Source organism: Zeus faber (assembly GCF_960531495.2).
Source record: "Zeus faber genome assembly, chromosome: 3".
NCBI lineage: Eukaryota > Metazoa > Chordata > Actinopteri > Zeiformes > Zeidae > Zeus > Zeus faber.
Genome location: NC_137190.1, coordinates 28,949,344 through 28,967,059, shown reverse-complemented (window position 1 = coordinate 28,967,059; position 17,716 = coordinate 28,949,344). Strand labels below are relative to the sequence as shown.

Here is a 17,716-nt window from a genome sequence, read left to right as displayed (position 1 = left end):
ATATTTTAACTTTTTTTATTTTTTATTTCATGTTTAGGTTTATTGTATCGTTTATTGTAATGTTTGCCAATATTTCTTTTTTTTTGTTCGCATTTAGATTCCCCCCCGTATTGCCAGTTTTCCTCTCTGATTCCGAGTTAATTTGTAGGTTTGTTGCCTCTATCTCTATCGCAAAGTGCGAGCAGGTGGATCCGCTCCGTGTCGCTGCTGTTTCTCTCCCACCACCAGCGCCGCCGCGGCGCTTGAGACGCTAATTCCCGTCGGGGAGAACGCAGGAGCTCTGTCACGGGAGGAGTGGGGTGGGGGGAAAAATGCAAACCCTAACTTGATTTACAAGTAGAAACCTTTTTATTATTATTATTATTTTTTTTTTTTGTTACCAAGGCGGAGTGTGAAGAAGGGACGGCGCTGTGTTCTGTCGGTGGGATGGCACCGAGTGTTGAGTCAGAGAAACTGGCTGGAGCGGAATGCGGCTGCTGAGCCTGGCGCTGCGAGTTTACCGACAGCTCTCATATTTCAGCTCTCTCCTCTCTCGCCGTGGCAGAGAAATGAACTCTTTCGCCGGCTAATCGTCAGTGGAACCTACATTTCTTTTTCTTTCTTTATTTATTTTTATATACATATATATTTCCCCCCCCCCCAAAAAAAAAAAAAAACCAAAACAAAACCATAAACAAAAGGAGCGCAGTTGTTCTTCCAAGTCTGTTGCAATGGGGTAAGTCCAAGAAAACCTTGAAGCGTCTCGGTGTCACACCTGCTTTTGCTGACAAGGTTTTGTTGCCTTTCTCTTCGGAGATCGCGTCGGAATAGTTGTTAAAAAAAAAATGTCACTTTAGAAAGCATTCGGTTGTTATAATTGTTGTCACAAAATGTTGTCCTTTTAAAGTGCTATCTGGGCAACATTGTCAAGTTCGCTCGTCCATAGTATTATTTATTATAGTAGTGCCACCAGAATTCGATTTAAAAATAGATATATTTATTTATGTATACGTAGGATACAAAGTATGTATGTATGTATGTATATATGTATGTATGTATGTATGTATGTATGTATGTATATGTGTGTGTGTGTGTGTGTGTGTGTATATATATATGTATATGTATGTATATATATATATATATATATATATATATATATATATATATATATATATATATATATATATATATATATATATATTTTGTCAACAGACAGCAGATTTTCCTGCTAATTAGAATTCTCATTTTAAGTCTCTTGAGGAAGTACGGATTACTAATGTGGATATTTATTTCAACTATAAGCAGTCGTCGCTATCGCTGCGTGCGTTTGTCGTGGGGTGGGGGTAGATAGATGTGAGGTTCAGCATTGCCCACGCAAGACCACAGTCGTGCGTGACTCCGGGAGAGACAGAGGTGTGTGTGTGTGTGTGTGTGTGTGTGTGTGTGTTGCCCACGGTGATGAAGGTGTTCTCAGCTGCTTACAGTGAGTGCATTATTCTGCATCTGAAGTCTTACTCTTGTGTGGAAGTGTAGGCAATGCCTGCTGGTTATGCAACCAGTGGGCCTACACAGTGCCTACACGTGAATAATTAATATTCAGTTGACTTTTGTTTTGCCTGTGACGACCATTGTCACTCCATCTTATATTTGAGGTCTTATTTCTAAGGATAGAAAAATGTTCTCTTAAAATGTTCTTTTATTTATTTAGATTTTTAAATCGTCATCTGCCCCCATGCAGTCATTCAACTTCTTTCACCAATCAATTTTTCAATAATAATAATTAAAAAAAATGTATAGCACCTTTCATACACAACATGCAACTCAAGGTACTTTACATAAAGAGGAGGCCATCAGATAGAAAAAAAAAAAAACAATTAAGAAAAGATTTATTTGTCTCACCAAATGATTTCTCTTGAATTCACTTGATTCTCTCACAACAGATGAATTCTCACATATGATTTTACGGAGCCTTGTTAGTTCCGCTGATAACATGCATTGGTATGAACATTCAGCTCCAGTTTAAGAATGCCGACCAAACCTGTTTTGCAGAAAGAAACCTATTGCATAAAGAAACTGTTCTAACACGAGTTCTAACTCACGTCTGTGTTCCACCTGTGACACACTCACTGAACAGGTTTGAAATATAATTGGGCTGATGATTCGGAGTGTCATGAAAAACTGTCCCAATGGATCCAGTGCCACAGCCAGCATGAGACCAGTGATCCCAGCATGCAGGTCACTCTGAGAGAGAGAGAGAGTTGACCTTGAGTCATCCCCCAACATCTAGTCAGACCAAAACAAATGCTTAAGCACTCAGCGTATAACCTCCTGATCACTACATTTTGGGATTATACGTTCCTCCCTCACCAAAAGTGTGCATGACAATTGGATGGTGCCTCTCTGTGTGTTGTGGTGGTGTGTGTATGGCCCTGAATCTATTTGCCCTGAGTTATTTATTAAGTTATAGATTAACTTTAACACAAATCACATCAAATACAGACACACACACCCACCCACCCACACACACACACACACACACACAGACACACAAAAATGCACACACACGCACACTTTACCCCTTTCTCTATCAGGAACATTCCATTGCTGTCCCCTGCAGTAGGTCATCTATTGATAGTTTCCATGGGCTTAAAATACACAAACTATCAGTCCTCTCTCGATGTTGACTCGTTCGAAAGATGGGGCTACATGTCATAAATATTTTTTGGAGTTCAGTGGGGTTTTTTTTCTATAGATGACTAGAGATCCCAGTTTTCCATTCCGGACTGCTCAGATTGCAGAGAAGCCCCCACTGTCTTAATAAGGGGTCACTGTCAGCGACGCAATCAGCATATCTGTTTTAGTAAGCCGTGCTCAGAGGACCCGTGCTGACACAGGATGGGTGGTAATCTCCCGACTGGCCAGCGAACGAAGGCTTTACTCTCATCGATTAGGCTCTGTGACATCATGTGACGTAACGGCAGCGTTCCTCTTAGCTGCCCAGGGCTCTCTAGGTAAGGAGGAGGGGACTGTAATGCTGAGCGCAGCGTATGCCCTCTTTCTGTGTCGGTGACACCAATGGACGGGAAGTCGGGAGCCGTGGCACTTGTTGTAAAAATGGGTAAATGAGAGGGGACAGACTGATGGGGATTGGACCTCTCCTCACCAGATGGTTCAGGGCTGGGAGGCCATCTGCTGTGGCGCCGTGCTTCTGCGTAGACCTCTGCTGTTCTGCTCCCTGTCCTCCTCTAGCTGAGATTAAGAATGTGTAGTGTGCTGGTGGAAAGGCTGGGCTGGGGCCATTTCCCTACGGTGGCAGGTTTGAATCTGGCTCATGGCATTTGTTGCTTACCATCTGCAATATCTTTGGATCCTCCCCACTTACAATCAAATGCTTTAGAAATACTCTTGAATAGATTCACAAGGCTGCACAAGAAGTTGAACCTTCAAAAGCACTATAGCAAGATACCGTTAGAGTGAGATGATGTGCGCTTTTTTGTAAATGATAGGCGTTGCTGAATTCACTCTGCGTTAGAGTACTCCAATGTCATGTTTCCGTTGCCGTGGATCTTAGCGTCCAGGCTGTTGTCCTGTAGATGGAGAGAAAAGGCGCCCCCTGACCTTCTTACTTCATTAGCACCGCAGCCTATGGTATAGAAGCCCAGGTGCTGTGTTTGTATTCGTTATCCCATGAGCCTCTTTTCTCCGAGGTGCACTGCTTATTTAGACAGACGTAAAACTACTCTCACTAATGAGGCGGCATTGCTGCTCGACACCCCTCGCAGCTAAAAACGACGGCATGCCTGTACTCCTCTTCGTCTGACAGATGAACAAGATTGAATGGGCTCGTGCGAACTGATTCGTACCTCACGTCGGAGACGCGGGGAGGGGTTGTTTATTTGTCAGATTTTGCATTTTTTAGCGCTTGGTGTGATTTAATCTGGTCACTACAAATGTCACCGCACAGTTTACTGTGACTGCTTGGGTTGTGTATGAAGGCGTGAACTGACGCAAATCTACTTCTTCCACTTTTCTTGTGGATATGCACCTAATATCAAGAGAAGTTCAATGAAACGGGTTGAACTTTCTCAATGGCATTTGACACATTTACTGGCTGGCTCACAGATGGGGTGTGTAGATGGGGATCACACCAGTCTTGAAATGTGTACACTGTTATGGCTGATATATTGTTTGTTATGGTAATGGTATGGTATCTTTATTAAATAATCCCATTATCATATGCTAACATTTTTCGGCATTTGGATTCTTTCTTTAGAGTTTTGAAATTATAAGCTCATATTGTGGTATATGTCAAGATTCCCGGGCAAGCGGCACACTGTGCAGTTGTAGTGCTGTTCATTAGTGCTTCGCAACTCCAGAACATGAGTTAGAATCTTGTCTGGGTTATCATCCTTTGCGTAGTTTGGATGTTCTCTATTCTAATATATTATTCACACATAGGTGCCTGTAGGGTGTAAATATAGTGTGAATATGTGATTAATCTCGCATTGGAACGGCGTCCAATCCGGTTTTGTCTTTTTGCCTTACACCCATTGCCAGGTGGAAAGGCTCCAGCCTGCCCCTGTGACCCTGTCCAGGAAATGAAGAAGATGGATAGATGAATAGACAGATAATAAGAAGCTCCCCCGCTGCTATAATAGCCTCCACTCTGCTGGGAGGTTTTCCACTAGATGTTGGAACGTAGCTACAGGGATTTGCTTCTATTCAGCCTGTGCTTCCAACAACAGCATTAGTGAGGTCAGACATTGATGTTAGCCGATGAGCTTGCAAGACCGTGTTTTAAACTCATCTCTAAGGTGTTTGGCAGGGTTGAGGTCAGGGCCAAGCCAGTCAAGCTGTTCCACATTGATCCCAAGGGGCTAATTCTGTCCGACACGTTGACGTGTGTGTGGAAGCACTGCCATGCTGAAACAGGAAAGTGCCTCCCACGAATGGTTGCCACAGAGTTAAATGAAGAGAGTGTCATGGTGTACGGTGGTGTTAAGATTTCCCTTCACTGGAACTAAGTGGTCTATCACTGACTGTGACGGACAGCCCCAGACCATTATTCCTCCTCCGCCAAACTTTACTTTCAGCACTGTGCATCCAGGCAGGCAGTGTTGCATCTCCTGGCATCCATCCTCTGGCTGCAAGTTTTACACCACTGCTGTTAATGCTTGGCATTGCACACAGTGATCTTCGGCTTGTGTGTGGCTACTAGGGATGTAATGGTATGAAATTTCACAGTATGGTACGGTATCTACTAAAACACTGTGTTATACGGTATTTCACGGTAATAATTCCCGCCCCATTTGTTTTCTGTATATTAGATTAAAATATAGTTTATCTAAAAAGAAGGACACACGTTAACGCCTCTGACACAGCGCCACACAGGAAGGTGCTTGTCGGGGCTCTTAAAATTCACAGGAGAGGCAAAATATGTGATGTAGATCCAAATCCGACGTATTTGCAAAGTTGAAGATGTAAACTTATATTCACCTCACATCATGTTGGTGCTGCGCGGTACCAGGCGGCCAAATGTTGTCATAATCCAACCGTAAAGCAGTTCTGCCGCTGATTCGCGACAAAGCGATACTGCTTTACGACAGTATTTTACAACACTATACGTTACTTGTGCGCGCATGGGAGCGAGTGTAAACAAAGATGGCAGAACGCAGCGTTTGGGGAAATTACTCATTGGATGGATTATTACAGCAGTCACTCTCCCGCTCCAACTAGTTCAGAACGCAGCAGCTAGGCTTCCTACCGGTTCCAATAGACGACAGCACATCACCCCAATCCTGGCTTCTCTCCATTGGCTCCCTGTTCGGTTCGGTTCAGAATCGATTTTTAAGATTTTACTGATCACTTTTAAAGCACGTCTGGGTCTGACTCCAAGCTACATAACAGATATGTTGTCCCCATATGAGCCAGTGCGCAGCCTCAGATCCTCAGGCGAGAGGGCATTCCTGGCTGTTCCAAAGTCTAGACTTAAAACTAAAGGTGACTGTGCCTTTTCTGTCAGGGCCCCTTGGCTTTGGAACGACCCGCGTGAGGAGATAAGGCGGGCTGAGTCAGTGACTTCTTTTAAATCAATCTTCTTAAAACCCATTTTTATAGATCTGCTTTTACGTGATGTCAACCCCCTTCTTTATTTATTTGATTTTTATTTATTTGATTTGATTTTTGTCTCTTTATCCGCATTTTCAATTTGATGAATGAATTTTATTCTTGTTTATTAATGGTTGTTTGCCTTTTAAACTCATGATCTGAGCACTCTGCTTTCGTTTCATCTGTCAAAGCGCTTTGTAAACTGTTTTTAAAGGTGCTATATAAATAAAGCTATTATTAAAAAACATTTGGCTGTCTGCTACCATGTGCCGCAACATAGGGCTAGGTGAATTAAAGTTTACATCTTCAATTTTGCAACTTATATTTGTACCCTGGACACGGTATTACAGGGAAAGGCTTACGGTTTAGAACCATGGTTGCTTGATAACCCTAACCCGCGTATACCGTTACATCCCTAGTGGCTACTCAGCCGTGTGAAGGTGGTTTATGAAGGTCCTCATGGAAAGTTATAGAAGTCATGTGGCTGTTGTGGTATCATGGCTGAAATTTACGAACAGACTTGTTAGAAAAGTGGTATCCTGTGACAGTGCCACGTTTAAAGTCACTGAGCTTTTCAATACTGCCATCGTTTTTCTATGGAGATTGCACGGCTATGTGCTTGATTTTATACACCTGCCACCGAAATTGCCGAGGTAGAATTGGTGTAGACATGCAGGCCATGTATTCTATATTATTAGCTTAGTCTACTGGTAGAATTATGAATTATGTTCTGTTTCCAGAGATAGTCATGACACACAGCATAGCACTGCTGATACTAAGGAAAAAGCACTTGCTCTACATATTTTCATAACCTCTTTTGCTCAGACATTTAACCGTGTATTTAAGCTCCACCATGTGCTTGTCACCCAGCAGTAATCCTTTCCTGGTGCTATGTCGAGCAAATACAACAATCTTGGCTCTCGTCATAAAGCTTTGATACCATGATCCATATCACACGCTATGCTTTGTTTCAAGAGTCAAGAGCTAGTGTTCACACCCATCTATAGATGTATTAATCTTTCTCTTCCTTTGAGGCGGGTTGTATGTATGTGTGTGCATTTGTCGGTGTGTGTTTTTTTATTTTTTATTTTTATTTTTATTTTTTTCCCTATTCTATTATTGATGGTGTGTGTAACAGGTTGAGTAACATTGTTGTGGTAATAGTAGGAATGCAAGGAATGGTCTTGTGCTCATATCTAAGGGAAGCTCGAGTTCTTGTTTTCTATTCAGCAATATTTATGGCTACATGGTCGCTGGTTACACTAATTTTGCACATTGAACTTTTCAAAGACCGGCCTTGTTCTCTTCAGCGATTTAGCAACATACAAAGGGCTCGGTCGCACCGCCTTGTTCTTGGGCAGAGCAGTAGGTTAGTGTGATGGATAAGGAACGCGGTTTGAAAGTTTATTCTGGTGTGGCTTCTTGACTCCAGGAATGTGGTCAAGGCTGCCGTCACATTTGATAAAATCACCGCATAACCATGCCCGAATGTAGACACAGGTGTTCCATTAAACAAATCCAATGTGACCACCAAATTGTCAAGTGATAGAAGCCACTTTGACACTTGTTCATACTTTACTGAGGACGTGCCTTAATCCAGCATCAGTGGTGTCCTGGAAATCAGCAGTCTTGGCGTTTGTAAGCACAAATCTGAATTTAAATGTCTGTACCTGTAGGATAGGACCAATATTTGTCAGATAAATCTTTGGTAAACAACAAGAACATGCTTTAAAAGATTTAAGAAGGAGCAGCATGGCTTAGTCATGCATATAATTACTGCCTGCTTTGCTTTTCCTCAGAGGTCCTCATGGTTAACACACCAACATGGAAGCCTTTCGCTACGACTAGAGAACTACTTGGTTTCAGACAAACTCCGATGTATACTTTCTGGTTTTCTGCTTTTTTGCTTCTTGTGATGAAGAATCGATCACTGGTCTATAGTGAGTTCTCCATTCTCATATCTATGGAGGGTGTGGTGGTTTATAGAGCTTATTGTGAGTAATCACCGGGTGTCATGACATTTCACTGCATATATGTATGAACGTATGTATATGTATGTGACAAATAATCTCTTGAACTTGAACTTGAACAAGATCACAGAAATACCACATGGTGGAATGGAGTTTAAAGAGGTCTGACAATTAGAACTCTAGGTTTTTATGTGAGTTTTCAAAGCAACACGAGACAACTAGCGTAGTCCCAAGGAGGACAACTACCCGCTGCCTGAATTGCGGGTGCAACGATCACAAAAGCCGCAGAATTATTGTGTCAAACATTGACAAACTGCATCAGCAACGAAGCTCGGTGGTCACAAGTTAAAGCTCCCTGACGGGGATGGACAGACACAACAGGAGGGTGGATGAATTGCCCCAAAGCACTCACAAAAACGACCTCGGGATTGAATCAGCACCTCCGTGACCCCATTTCAACACGAACTACACGTTGTGAGCTTTGCAACGCTAGACATCATGGCAGGGCCGCCGTTCTGAAACCACTTGTCCAAGGCCAATGTACAAAGACTCATAACCTGGTGGAAAGAGCACAGACCCTGGAGCAATGGGGGGAAAAAAGTTAATATGGTCTCGGTCATCTCTCACCCTTTTTTCTTTACATTTAAACAGGTTTATTTTCGGAGAATGCTTAAGGATTCCTTCGACCCATGATGTTTGTTGCAAACACAGGATACATAATGGTATGGACAGCCAGCTTGTGTGTCATTAGGTCAGGTAATTGCTCTGCATGGTCGTATAAGGGCCGAGGTCTATGGGGCCGTTTTTTACAAGACCAAATGCGCTCAATGTTGAAAACAAAGAAGAGTTGTTTCATAAACACCAGGGTGTCGTCAACCTCTCAACTTTCCTTGGCCATGGGGACCTCACTGACTCTTTATGGAAAGTTCAGAAGAGTGCACTGCAAAGTGGATTTCCACCTCCATCCTTCATTTAACTGGAGGCGTTTCTTCTTGACAAATAATCCAAAATCCAACTACACACAGTTCATAATTTATGTGCTGTACTAACTACCAAGAAAGGATGGTAGTACTTATTAGGTCCCTAATAGGTCCTTGATAATATATATATCACAAAGCTGCCTGTTATTTTGTGCACCGACGTATATTCTACAGTACGTTTCCTCTCCAGAATGTGAATACTTGATTGTGATACAGTAGGATCGTTTTGTGTATCCTTATTTTCATCTACCAAATTAATATGACGGTGCATTAAATATTTGCATCATTGATGTTGATGGGTCTAAGTGAAGTGCAGGTATTTCCAGATAATGGGTATTCAGTGTAGACTGAATTAGGCCTCTTGATAAAACACACACACACACACACACACACACACACACACACACACACATACCTGTAAATTATTTAAAGGACCAGATGGGGTAGAGAGTGCAAGACCGAGTCAACAGCTCCAGATATTTAGCTGCTCTTAAGTCCTGAATACAGCTTTCCTTTTCTAACCATTGAAGCTGTTACAGGATGACTGTCAGTTGTGAGACACTTTGCTGAGCTGTAGTTAACAGTCCAATTCCTTTAGTAACATAACATTTCCTTGGTAGCTGCAGCAAATCCATGGATTCTACACTGATATGGCCTGCGTGTGTTTGCGTTTTGGCCTATAAGTGTGAATGTAGTGGTCTGTGTGTGTGTGTGCAACAGTGATCTCCCGGCTCTGTTTCGAAGTGTTTGTCTGTGAAACTGCAAAGGTCAGTGTGTGTGTGTGTGTGTGTGTGTGTGTGTGTGTGTGTGTGTGTGTGTGTGTGTGTGTGTGTGTGTGTGTGTGTGTGTGTGTGTGTGTGTGTGTGTGTGTGTGTGTGTGTGTGTGTGTGTGTGTGTGTGGCAACAACAGTGATATGTATAATGGGTTTTGTTGTCCCCAAAACAGATCAGCACCGGGATTAGGATTAAAAGGGACAGCAAATTTATTAGGCTTTCATTTCTATGAGGGACATAATCCCAGTGGAAGTACAAGCTTTATTAGCTTTTTTCCCCCCTGATTTTTCATTTGCTGTCTGTCTGACATTTGCTGTCTGTATGACAATGTGTTGTAATATTGATGTTGATGGATGATCTCCCAAATGACAGAAAGTTCCACTACAAGTTTTACTATTACATTTAAGTTATTTGAGCACTTTGTTGTCCATTTTGACTCACTCATATCCCTAATTATTACTGTGCATCTTGCCACAACTGAGAGCCATCCCATTCCCCTTCACTATTTTTCCTTCCCAACCCAAACTGAAACATTTTCTGGTGAAATTTTGTCTACCCCATCCCCGCCGATGCAAATGAACCCATTGGATCCACTGTCAAAAAGACAACAGGGCAGGAATGCAGTCATTTTAGGGATGGCAGTTTCCTTCAGACTTACTCAGATGGATGGAGGGATGGATAGAGTAACGTTTTTATGCACAGGTACCCATGGTGTTGTTCATTCCTATTCCCTTTAAAACATATTTTAAAGAATGGGCATGAAATTATAAATGAAAACACACTGGTCCTACCGTATGCTTGGTATTCATGAATAATATGCCAGGGAAGTCACTGCTTTGCGGAATAGCACAAGTGAAGAGAGAGGTTTTGGAAACGGCTCTCGACTTTTAACAGCTGGTCTGTGTCTATGTGTGTCTGTGTGTGTCTGTGTGTGTCTTTGTGTGTCTATGTGTGTCTGTGTGTGTCTATGTGTGTCTGTGTCTGTCTGTGAGAGAGAGGAAGGGATAACACAACAGGATTACCGTGTCTGACAGTACGACTGTCTTAAGAGAGGCTTGGTGTGTGGGTGCAGTCTGCACAGGGGCTGCAGAGGAAAACCTGGGAGTGTGAAACTTTTAACAGCTGATCAAATTGTTCTTTTATGCCCTGACTGCTCATGAAAAATAAGCTGATGCTCCGATGTTTACTGATGCTCCAATGGCCTTCTTTTGAAAAGGAAGCTAGTTTAGGGTCACAAGCTCTGCTCGAAATAAACAATTGATTTACATCCTCGAGAATAAATCCAGGTAACATCGAACTGTACCAAGTGTAGCTAATAGAGAGACTTAATGCTTGGATACTCGATTTGTAGATCATTAGATGGACTTGGTATTTCTAGATGCCTTCTTTAAAATGGTTTTACGAATTTGTTTCCTGACTTGACGAGAAATCCAGGTTCAAGTTCAAGTGGTTATATGTCACATCCATATACATACGATCATACATATACAGTATGCAGTGAAATGTCATGAGACCCACGGATTACGCACAATTAGCTCTATAAGCTCTAAAAATACCAAAATGTGTGTGATCGACATGAGGTGCTCGCGCAGGTGGGTTTGTCGGACTTTAATGCTAGAAATGGTTGATGCTCTGCATGTGTTCCATTAAACACAAGATGCATGGAGACACATACATCAAAAGCACAGATATCCTTCCCTCTTTGATATTGTGGTGGGCGCTGATGTGCTAATGGATACTGGTAGCCGTGTGGGATTCCACTTTGTGTTGCATTAACACCTGCCTCTCTCATCCAGGGCACATGGCACACGGTTCCCCAGGGGAGCACTTGCTGTGACCGTGGGGATTATGAGATGAGATGTTGCTCCATGCATGCATTAAGACTGGCATGTGTTCTGGCTCAGCAGTCTTAATAAAATAACTATTCTTCCTTTATTCGAGAGAGTCATGGCTGCTTTTTGGACACAGGTGGAGAAAGGCCCCCTGACACTCTCTGTAAGGAAAATGTCAGGGGGCTGATTCATCGAGGGGTGGCCTTAAACAACACGTTAAAAGCATTCCAAGTAGGAGCCGGACAGGGCAGACTGCATTGCATCCCGCTGTAGTGTTGAGCTGACTTGTAGCATCTTATTTCGTCTGCGCATCTTCCCACAGATGCTCAGCTGGATTGGACTCGGGTGATGTGCCAGCCCTCTGCATTAAGGATGGATCCATTGTCATATTTGTGGAAACACTGTTGGGACAATTTTAGCCTCGTGAACCTGATTAGCGGCAGAGCTCCGAGATATCATGGCGTTCACACGTGACTCGACATTCACTAATGGGCCGGTTTCTGTACACAAGACCTATATCTCACCTGGCAAATGCGGATGGCTGACATGGCTTTGTGGCAGTGGCTGTCTATCCTTATGATTTCTAAATTAGTTCATTTATCACCTCTCTCTTCCCCCTCTCCGGTCTCCAGGGAGCAGCCGATCTTCACCACCAGGGCCCATGTTTTCCAGATCGACCCCACCACCAAGAAGAACTGGGTCAACGCCAGCAAGCAGGCCGTCACCGTCTCCTATTTCTACGACAGCACACGCAACAGCTACCGCATCATCAGTGTGGACGGATCCAAGGTGTGTGGGTCTCTCCTTCTCTGCATGTTTTGGGAGTGTGTTCTCCTGGACGTGGCTCCCGTGTCCGGGATTTCCTCAGCACATTTGGCAAGTTGTGTGCTTGGGCTGGCTTTGGTGCGTGAGAGTTTGGGGACATGAAAAGCAAGACTGAATAAAGACTATTAAAACCAAAGAATCATAGCGGAGTCCTGTGCTCTTCCACTACCTCTCTGGACCGCGAGGACTCCCGGACCCTCTTAAGTCTGGTGTGTCATGTCGGAGAAAAGGGCTCTGGGCTCTGTTTGTGACTATTTTTTAGTGTGGGGGTGGATTGGGGGTAGGTTGGTGGGCGTTGAGTGTCAACAGAAAGTGATTGCTACAGTTAAATTAAGATGTGCCCTATATTTGCCAGTGTCCCCCAAACACGGCAAGCACTAATGAACCCCATAAGCACCGTGATTATGCCCACTTCCTCCGAGCAGCCAACAGGGAAGGTTGTGTTTCCATGGAGATCCAAGTCCTCATCATCGTCATCCTCTCTTTGTGGAGGAATCGGGAAGGGGGGTGTGCCGGGCAAGGGGATCCCTACGTCGATTTTGATGGGCTTTTTGCACCGGCACGAACCTCACAGACGAGCCTCCATGTAAAACACAGTGTGTTTGACTGTGTTTTACCGTCTGCGTCACGCACTCCAATCTGGCTGTTTGCTTGGCTTTGCGCTCTCACACGTAGACAACATAAGGCATTTTATTCTCGTGCCGGTGTTTGTAGAACCTTCAGTAGTTCACCGCACAGGTCAAAAATGTAAATAAAAGTAGTATTGGAATAGAAGTGATATATTGTGATGAAAAATTCTAACAAGCAAATGAGTTCCTGTGCTTTATTCGTGTAATCCAGGATGATATAGTTAAGGTGCTGGTACTAAATGACCCATATCTGCCGCAGCCACAAACCAAAGTGATAAAACTGATGCGTGATGTGACCAAACAGCCCCGTTGGTGCGGCGCTTATGATGAATGCGGCGTCTGTTGAGTAGAGTGTTTTTTTTTTGGGGGGGTTTTTATCTTGATGGAAGAGCCCGACCAACCGAGAAAAGAAAATATAATGTTGTGTTGTTTTGCTCTGTTGTTTTCTGCTGTGTTATTGTTTCACTGTGATCAAGAAGTTTGGATATATTTTAATATTCAACTTCCCGCACCTTATCCCCTTTTTCCTCTTGCGTGTCCAAACACCCACAGGGTTGTTTTTTTTTTTTTTTCCTCGCACTCAGGCATAATTTTCCTCACTTCCTCCCCTTTTGCCCTGGTTCTCTCTCTCTCATATCACCATAACTAAGAGATGAAAAGCTGCGCAAAGAACGAGGACTCATTGCCAGCAATTAGACGGAAGATCATTGGAGGTGTAGAGTTGACCGAGCTGATTTCATCCCGGATTTAATTTTCATCTTCAAGGCCGGCTGCGGGGGAGACTGCGTGTTCTGGAGCGCTTGGCTTGTTGTATTTGTAGGCGTGCACAAGGACAGATTGTTGCCTTTAATTAGTGTTTCTGTGACGTTGGCGGGCTTTCTGATGATGTGATGCTAACTGGATGGGCGCATCAGCAGATTCCCCCGTGCTTCCGCTAAGTTGTGGTGATTCCACAGCACGCCGGGTTTCAAGTGCCCACGCAGCGCCGCAAAATGCCGACACACCAATTAGCACACCCAACACCACGGTCGAAACGGCTACTTTACTTCACACGGCGTTTCTGCTCTTGCTGTGTCACACGCTAACACACCACCTACGGCCCCAATCACACACGCTTACCACACACCGCACTCCCCAGAATCTGGATTTGGCATTGGTCCTGATGCTGCGGATTCGGTTCCTTCGGCAGAGACGTGTGCCGTCAGCTGGTAAAGAGACCCTCCGCCCACTACCCAGAAGCTACTGAGCGACCCTCCGCTGGGGCCAAGCCTCGCCCGCCGGGCTCCTCCGCCACTTGATACGCAGCCCAGCACGGAGCCCGTCCAGCTGCTCCTGTCAATCCCTCCATCCTCTCGTTCACTCCCACTCTGTCACTCTGAAGCTCACCTTCTTAGTCATTTGCATGCCTACATAATACCAGAGCGTCCAAATGGCACCCGGCTCCGAGGGTGGGGTCGGGGATGGAGGGGGGGGTTATAATATGCAAACATATCCATTTCCTCCCACTCCCTCTGCAGGTGTACATTACAGGATGCGCACACACTAGTGGTGTAACAGGACGTAGTTCCGTGATCCGTACGGGTCGCCCCCCTACGGTTCTGCTCGCATGTGAACCGTGGATCAATTGCAAAATTTAACCGTCACGTCAGGATTCCGTGAATCCATCGAAATGAGCGTTCAATTTTGAACTTCGAAATCACAATCAGGTTCACGATTCTCCCTGTAGTTTTTTGGGTAATATTGTCTGACTTAAATTTGATCTCTAATGTAACGTTATATGAGGATAAACTGTGTACTGTATCACTAAAGGGCAGCTTTGAGGGGTGGGGGGCAAACCCAAGCCCGAGCCGGAGCTCAGCCGGAGCGCAGCGTGTATGTTCTAAGAATTTAAAGAAAAGGTGTGCTCCTTTCAATAAAATATGATATTTTACAATATGTCCACTTGATTTGTCCACTTGAGAGAGCAGAGCAGAGACCGGCAGCTTGTGAGAAGTGCTGGTACACGCTCCATAAGAGTAGTTAACCTGATGGATATGATTTGGATTGTGATATCAAAGATAATAATGTTAAATGATGAACATGATGTTGTGATACGATGAATGAAATAAGGAAAAAAGTCAGATTAGAGAAGAACATACAGAGTTGACACGGATGCAGTGGGTGGAGGAGAAGAGACAGAGTGTGTTGAAAAGTTTGTCTCTTACAGCTCCCAGGCATTTCTTTTATTTATGAAATTGTATGAAATATTTTGTTTATTTATTCCACCACAAAAAAACCCATAATGATTTAATGTGACTTGACTCAAAGTTACTTATTCAGAAACAAATGTTTTTTGTTTTTTTTACAAATCAAGACTTGGGTTAGGGTTAGTGCTGAAAAAAATACATATGTTTAATTCAAATCAAGTCAGAGATACAGACATCTTTACAACAACAACTGTAACTCACTTAATTCTGAACAAATTTTCATAAAATTTATTTTGTTATAAATGTGAGAACTTGAACATAATACTAGTTACTGTTACTGGAATTAGATTCAGTTACTGGGGGCGGATCTAATCATATTTTTTCATTCACTACCATGTCTAAAGGAAGAAGGTATCATGCATGCCCCGTATTGCACTTTCAATTTAACAATTTAGTATTGAATGTTTTATATATTTTACGATTTTTTTCAAACTTTGGACATCTTGAATGTTGTTTTCATTTAGGCCAATGGGCAATAGTTCCTTGTTTTAGTGTTCTACAGAAAAAATGGAAAGCAAAGTTATATTTGTCTCCTCTCCGTGACTCAAATCTGTGATATGATCTGAACCGTGAGTTCTGCACCCCTAGCACACACACGCACCACGCAAGAATCAATATCCAGTTAAAAAGTTGCGTCGCGGACAGTCATTTGGAATGGCGGACCCATGCAGTGGAATTTATTTCTACTGGCATCCAGTCGATCATGTTTCCCTCGGCTTGTTATCCCCTTACCCTGTGTTGCTGTGCGATGGCAGAATAAATAAAGCTGTCCTGCAGTTGCACCCTTTCTGATGCTCCATGTAGGTAAATGGAATTAAGAAACGGGCTTGAAGGATCTCGTTCTACTCGTTATACTGTGCATCGGAAATGGTGATTTAAAGTCAGATTGTTTCAGTAAATGGGCTCTCTTATTGGCGGCGATGTGGCCGGATCAGGAGGGAGGCTACCTTTTTAGGCTTTGTGCTTTTAGGGGTGTCGGCGCTCTGGAGGAGAAACAGTCCGAAGAGTTTTGACACCTCATTGCAGAGGTAGAGAGGAGAACGAGGGGAGAGGGTAGCGGTCGACTAGTCGTCTGTTACCTATTATGTAAGAAAGAAGCAGAGAGAGGAGTTTTAAACAATCTCAGAACCCATCGGCTATAGGTCTGACAACGATTCAGCTTTTTATTCGCTTTTTTTAAATGTACTACTTGTTAAACAATCCCGTCGTAGACGTCGTCTCTCAGCTCCATTCTCGCGTCGCAAGTTGTTGGAGACACGGAATCTAAGTTTGAGGTATCAAAATTGTATTTTGTAAATCAAATGAATTCAAAAAACAGAGCTGAATTAAGATATAAATGTGAATACATATTTTAATTAATTGATTTATAAAATAATTATTGTAAATCTGGTGACATTGACAAAAAATGTTGTCCACGATTAGTTGGTGAAACCCCTAGTGTATATACACCCATCAGCTACAACGTTAAAAGCGCCTGCCTAATATTGTATAGCTGATCCTATTCCGCCAAAACAGCTCTGACCCGTGGAGGAATGGACTCCACAAGACCGCTGAAGGTGTCCTGTGGTATCCGCACCAAGACGTTAGCAGCAGATCCTTTAAGTCCTGGAAGTTGTGAGGTGGGGCTCCCATGGATCGGGCTTGTTGTTCTAGCACAGCCCACAGATGCTCCATCGGATTCAGATTTGGGTAATTTGGAGGCCAAAACAACACCCAGAACTTCCTTGGTTTGAGGAACGCCATGTTCCTCAAACCATTCCTAAACAATTTTTGCAGTGTGGCAGGGCGCATTACCCTGCTGAAAGAGGCCACTACCATCAGGGAATACCGTTGCCATGAAGGGGCGTACTTGGTCAGTTTATGTAGGTGCTACGTGTCAAATTAACATCCACATGAACGCCAGGACCCAAGGTTTCCCAGCAGAACATTGCCCAGAGCATCACACTTCCTCCGCCTGTGTGCCTTCTTCCCACAGTGCATCCTGGTGCCATCTCTTCCCCAAGTTAACAACACACACAAACCGGTCATCCACATGATCTAGAAGAAAACGTGATTCTTTAGACCAGGCCTGACACCTTTTTATCATAGCAGCATTAACTTTTTCAGAAATCTGTGCTACAGTAGCTCTTCTGTGGGATCAAACCAGACAGGCTAGACTTCACTCCCCATGTGCATCAATGAACCATGGGCCATGGGCGCCCATGACCCTGTCGCCATTTCACCGGTTGTCCTTCCTTGGACCACTTTTGGTAGGTACTAACCACAGCATACTGGAAACACCCCACGGGACCTGCCGTTTTGGAGATGCTCTGCCCCAGTCGTCTAGCCATCGCAATTTGGTCCTTGTCAAAGGCGCTCAGGTCCTAAAGGCTT

The 17,716-nt window shown here is 43.7% G+C and overlaps 1 protein-coding gene across 1 annotated transcript in view; it reads left to right on the top strand.

Annotated features, from left to right (window-relative positions):
- The first annotated feature begins 268 nt into the window (after positions 1 to 268).
- homer2 (homer scaffold protein 2) overlaps positions 269 to 17,716 on the top strand; it is a 31,411-nt gene continuing 13,963 nt past the window's right edge. The window contains exons 1-2 of the mRNA XM_079997616.1: positions 269 to 715; positions 12,276 to 12,432. Coding sequence (XP_079853742.1) covers positions 711 to 715; positions 12,276 to 12,432 — 162 coding nt within the window. The 5' untranslated portion in view covers positions 269 to 710. The remainder of the gene's footprint in view (positions 716 to 12,275; positions 12,433 to 17,716) is intronic.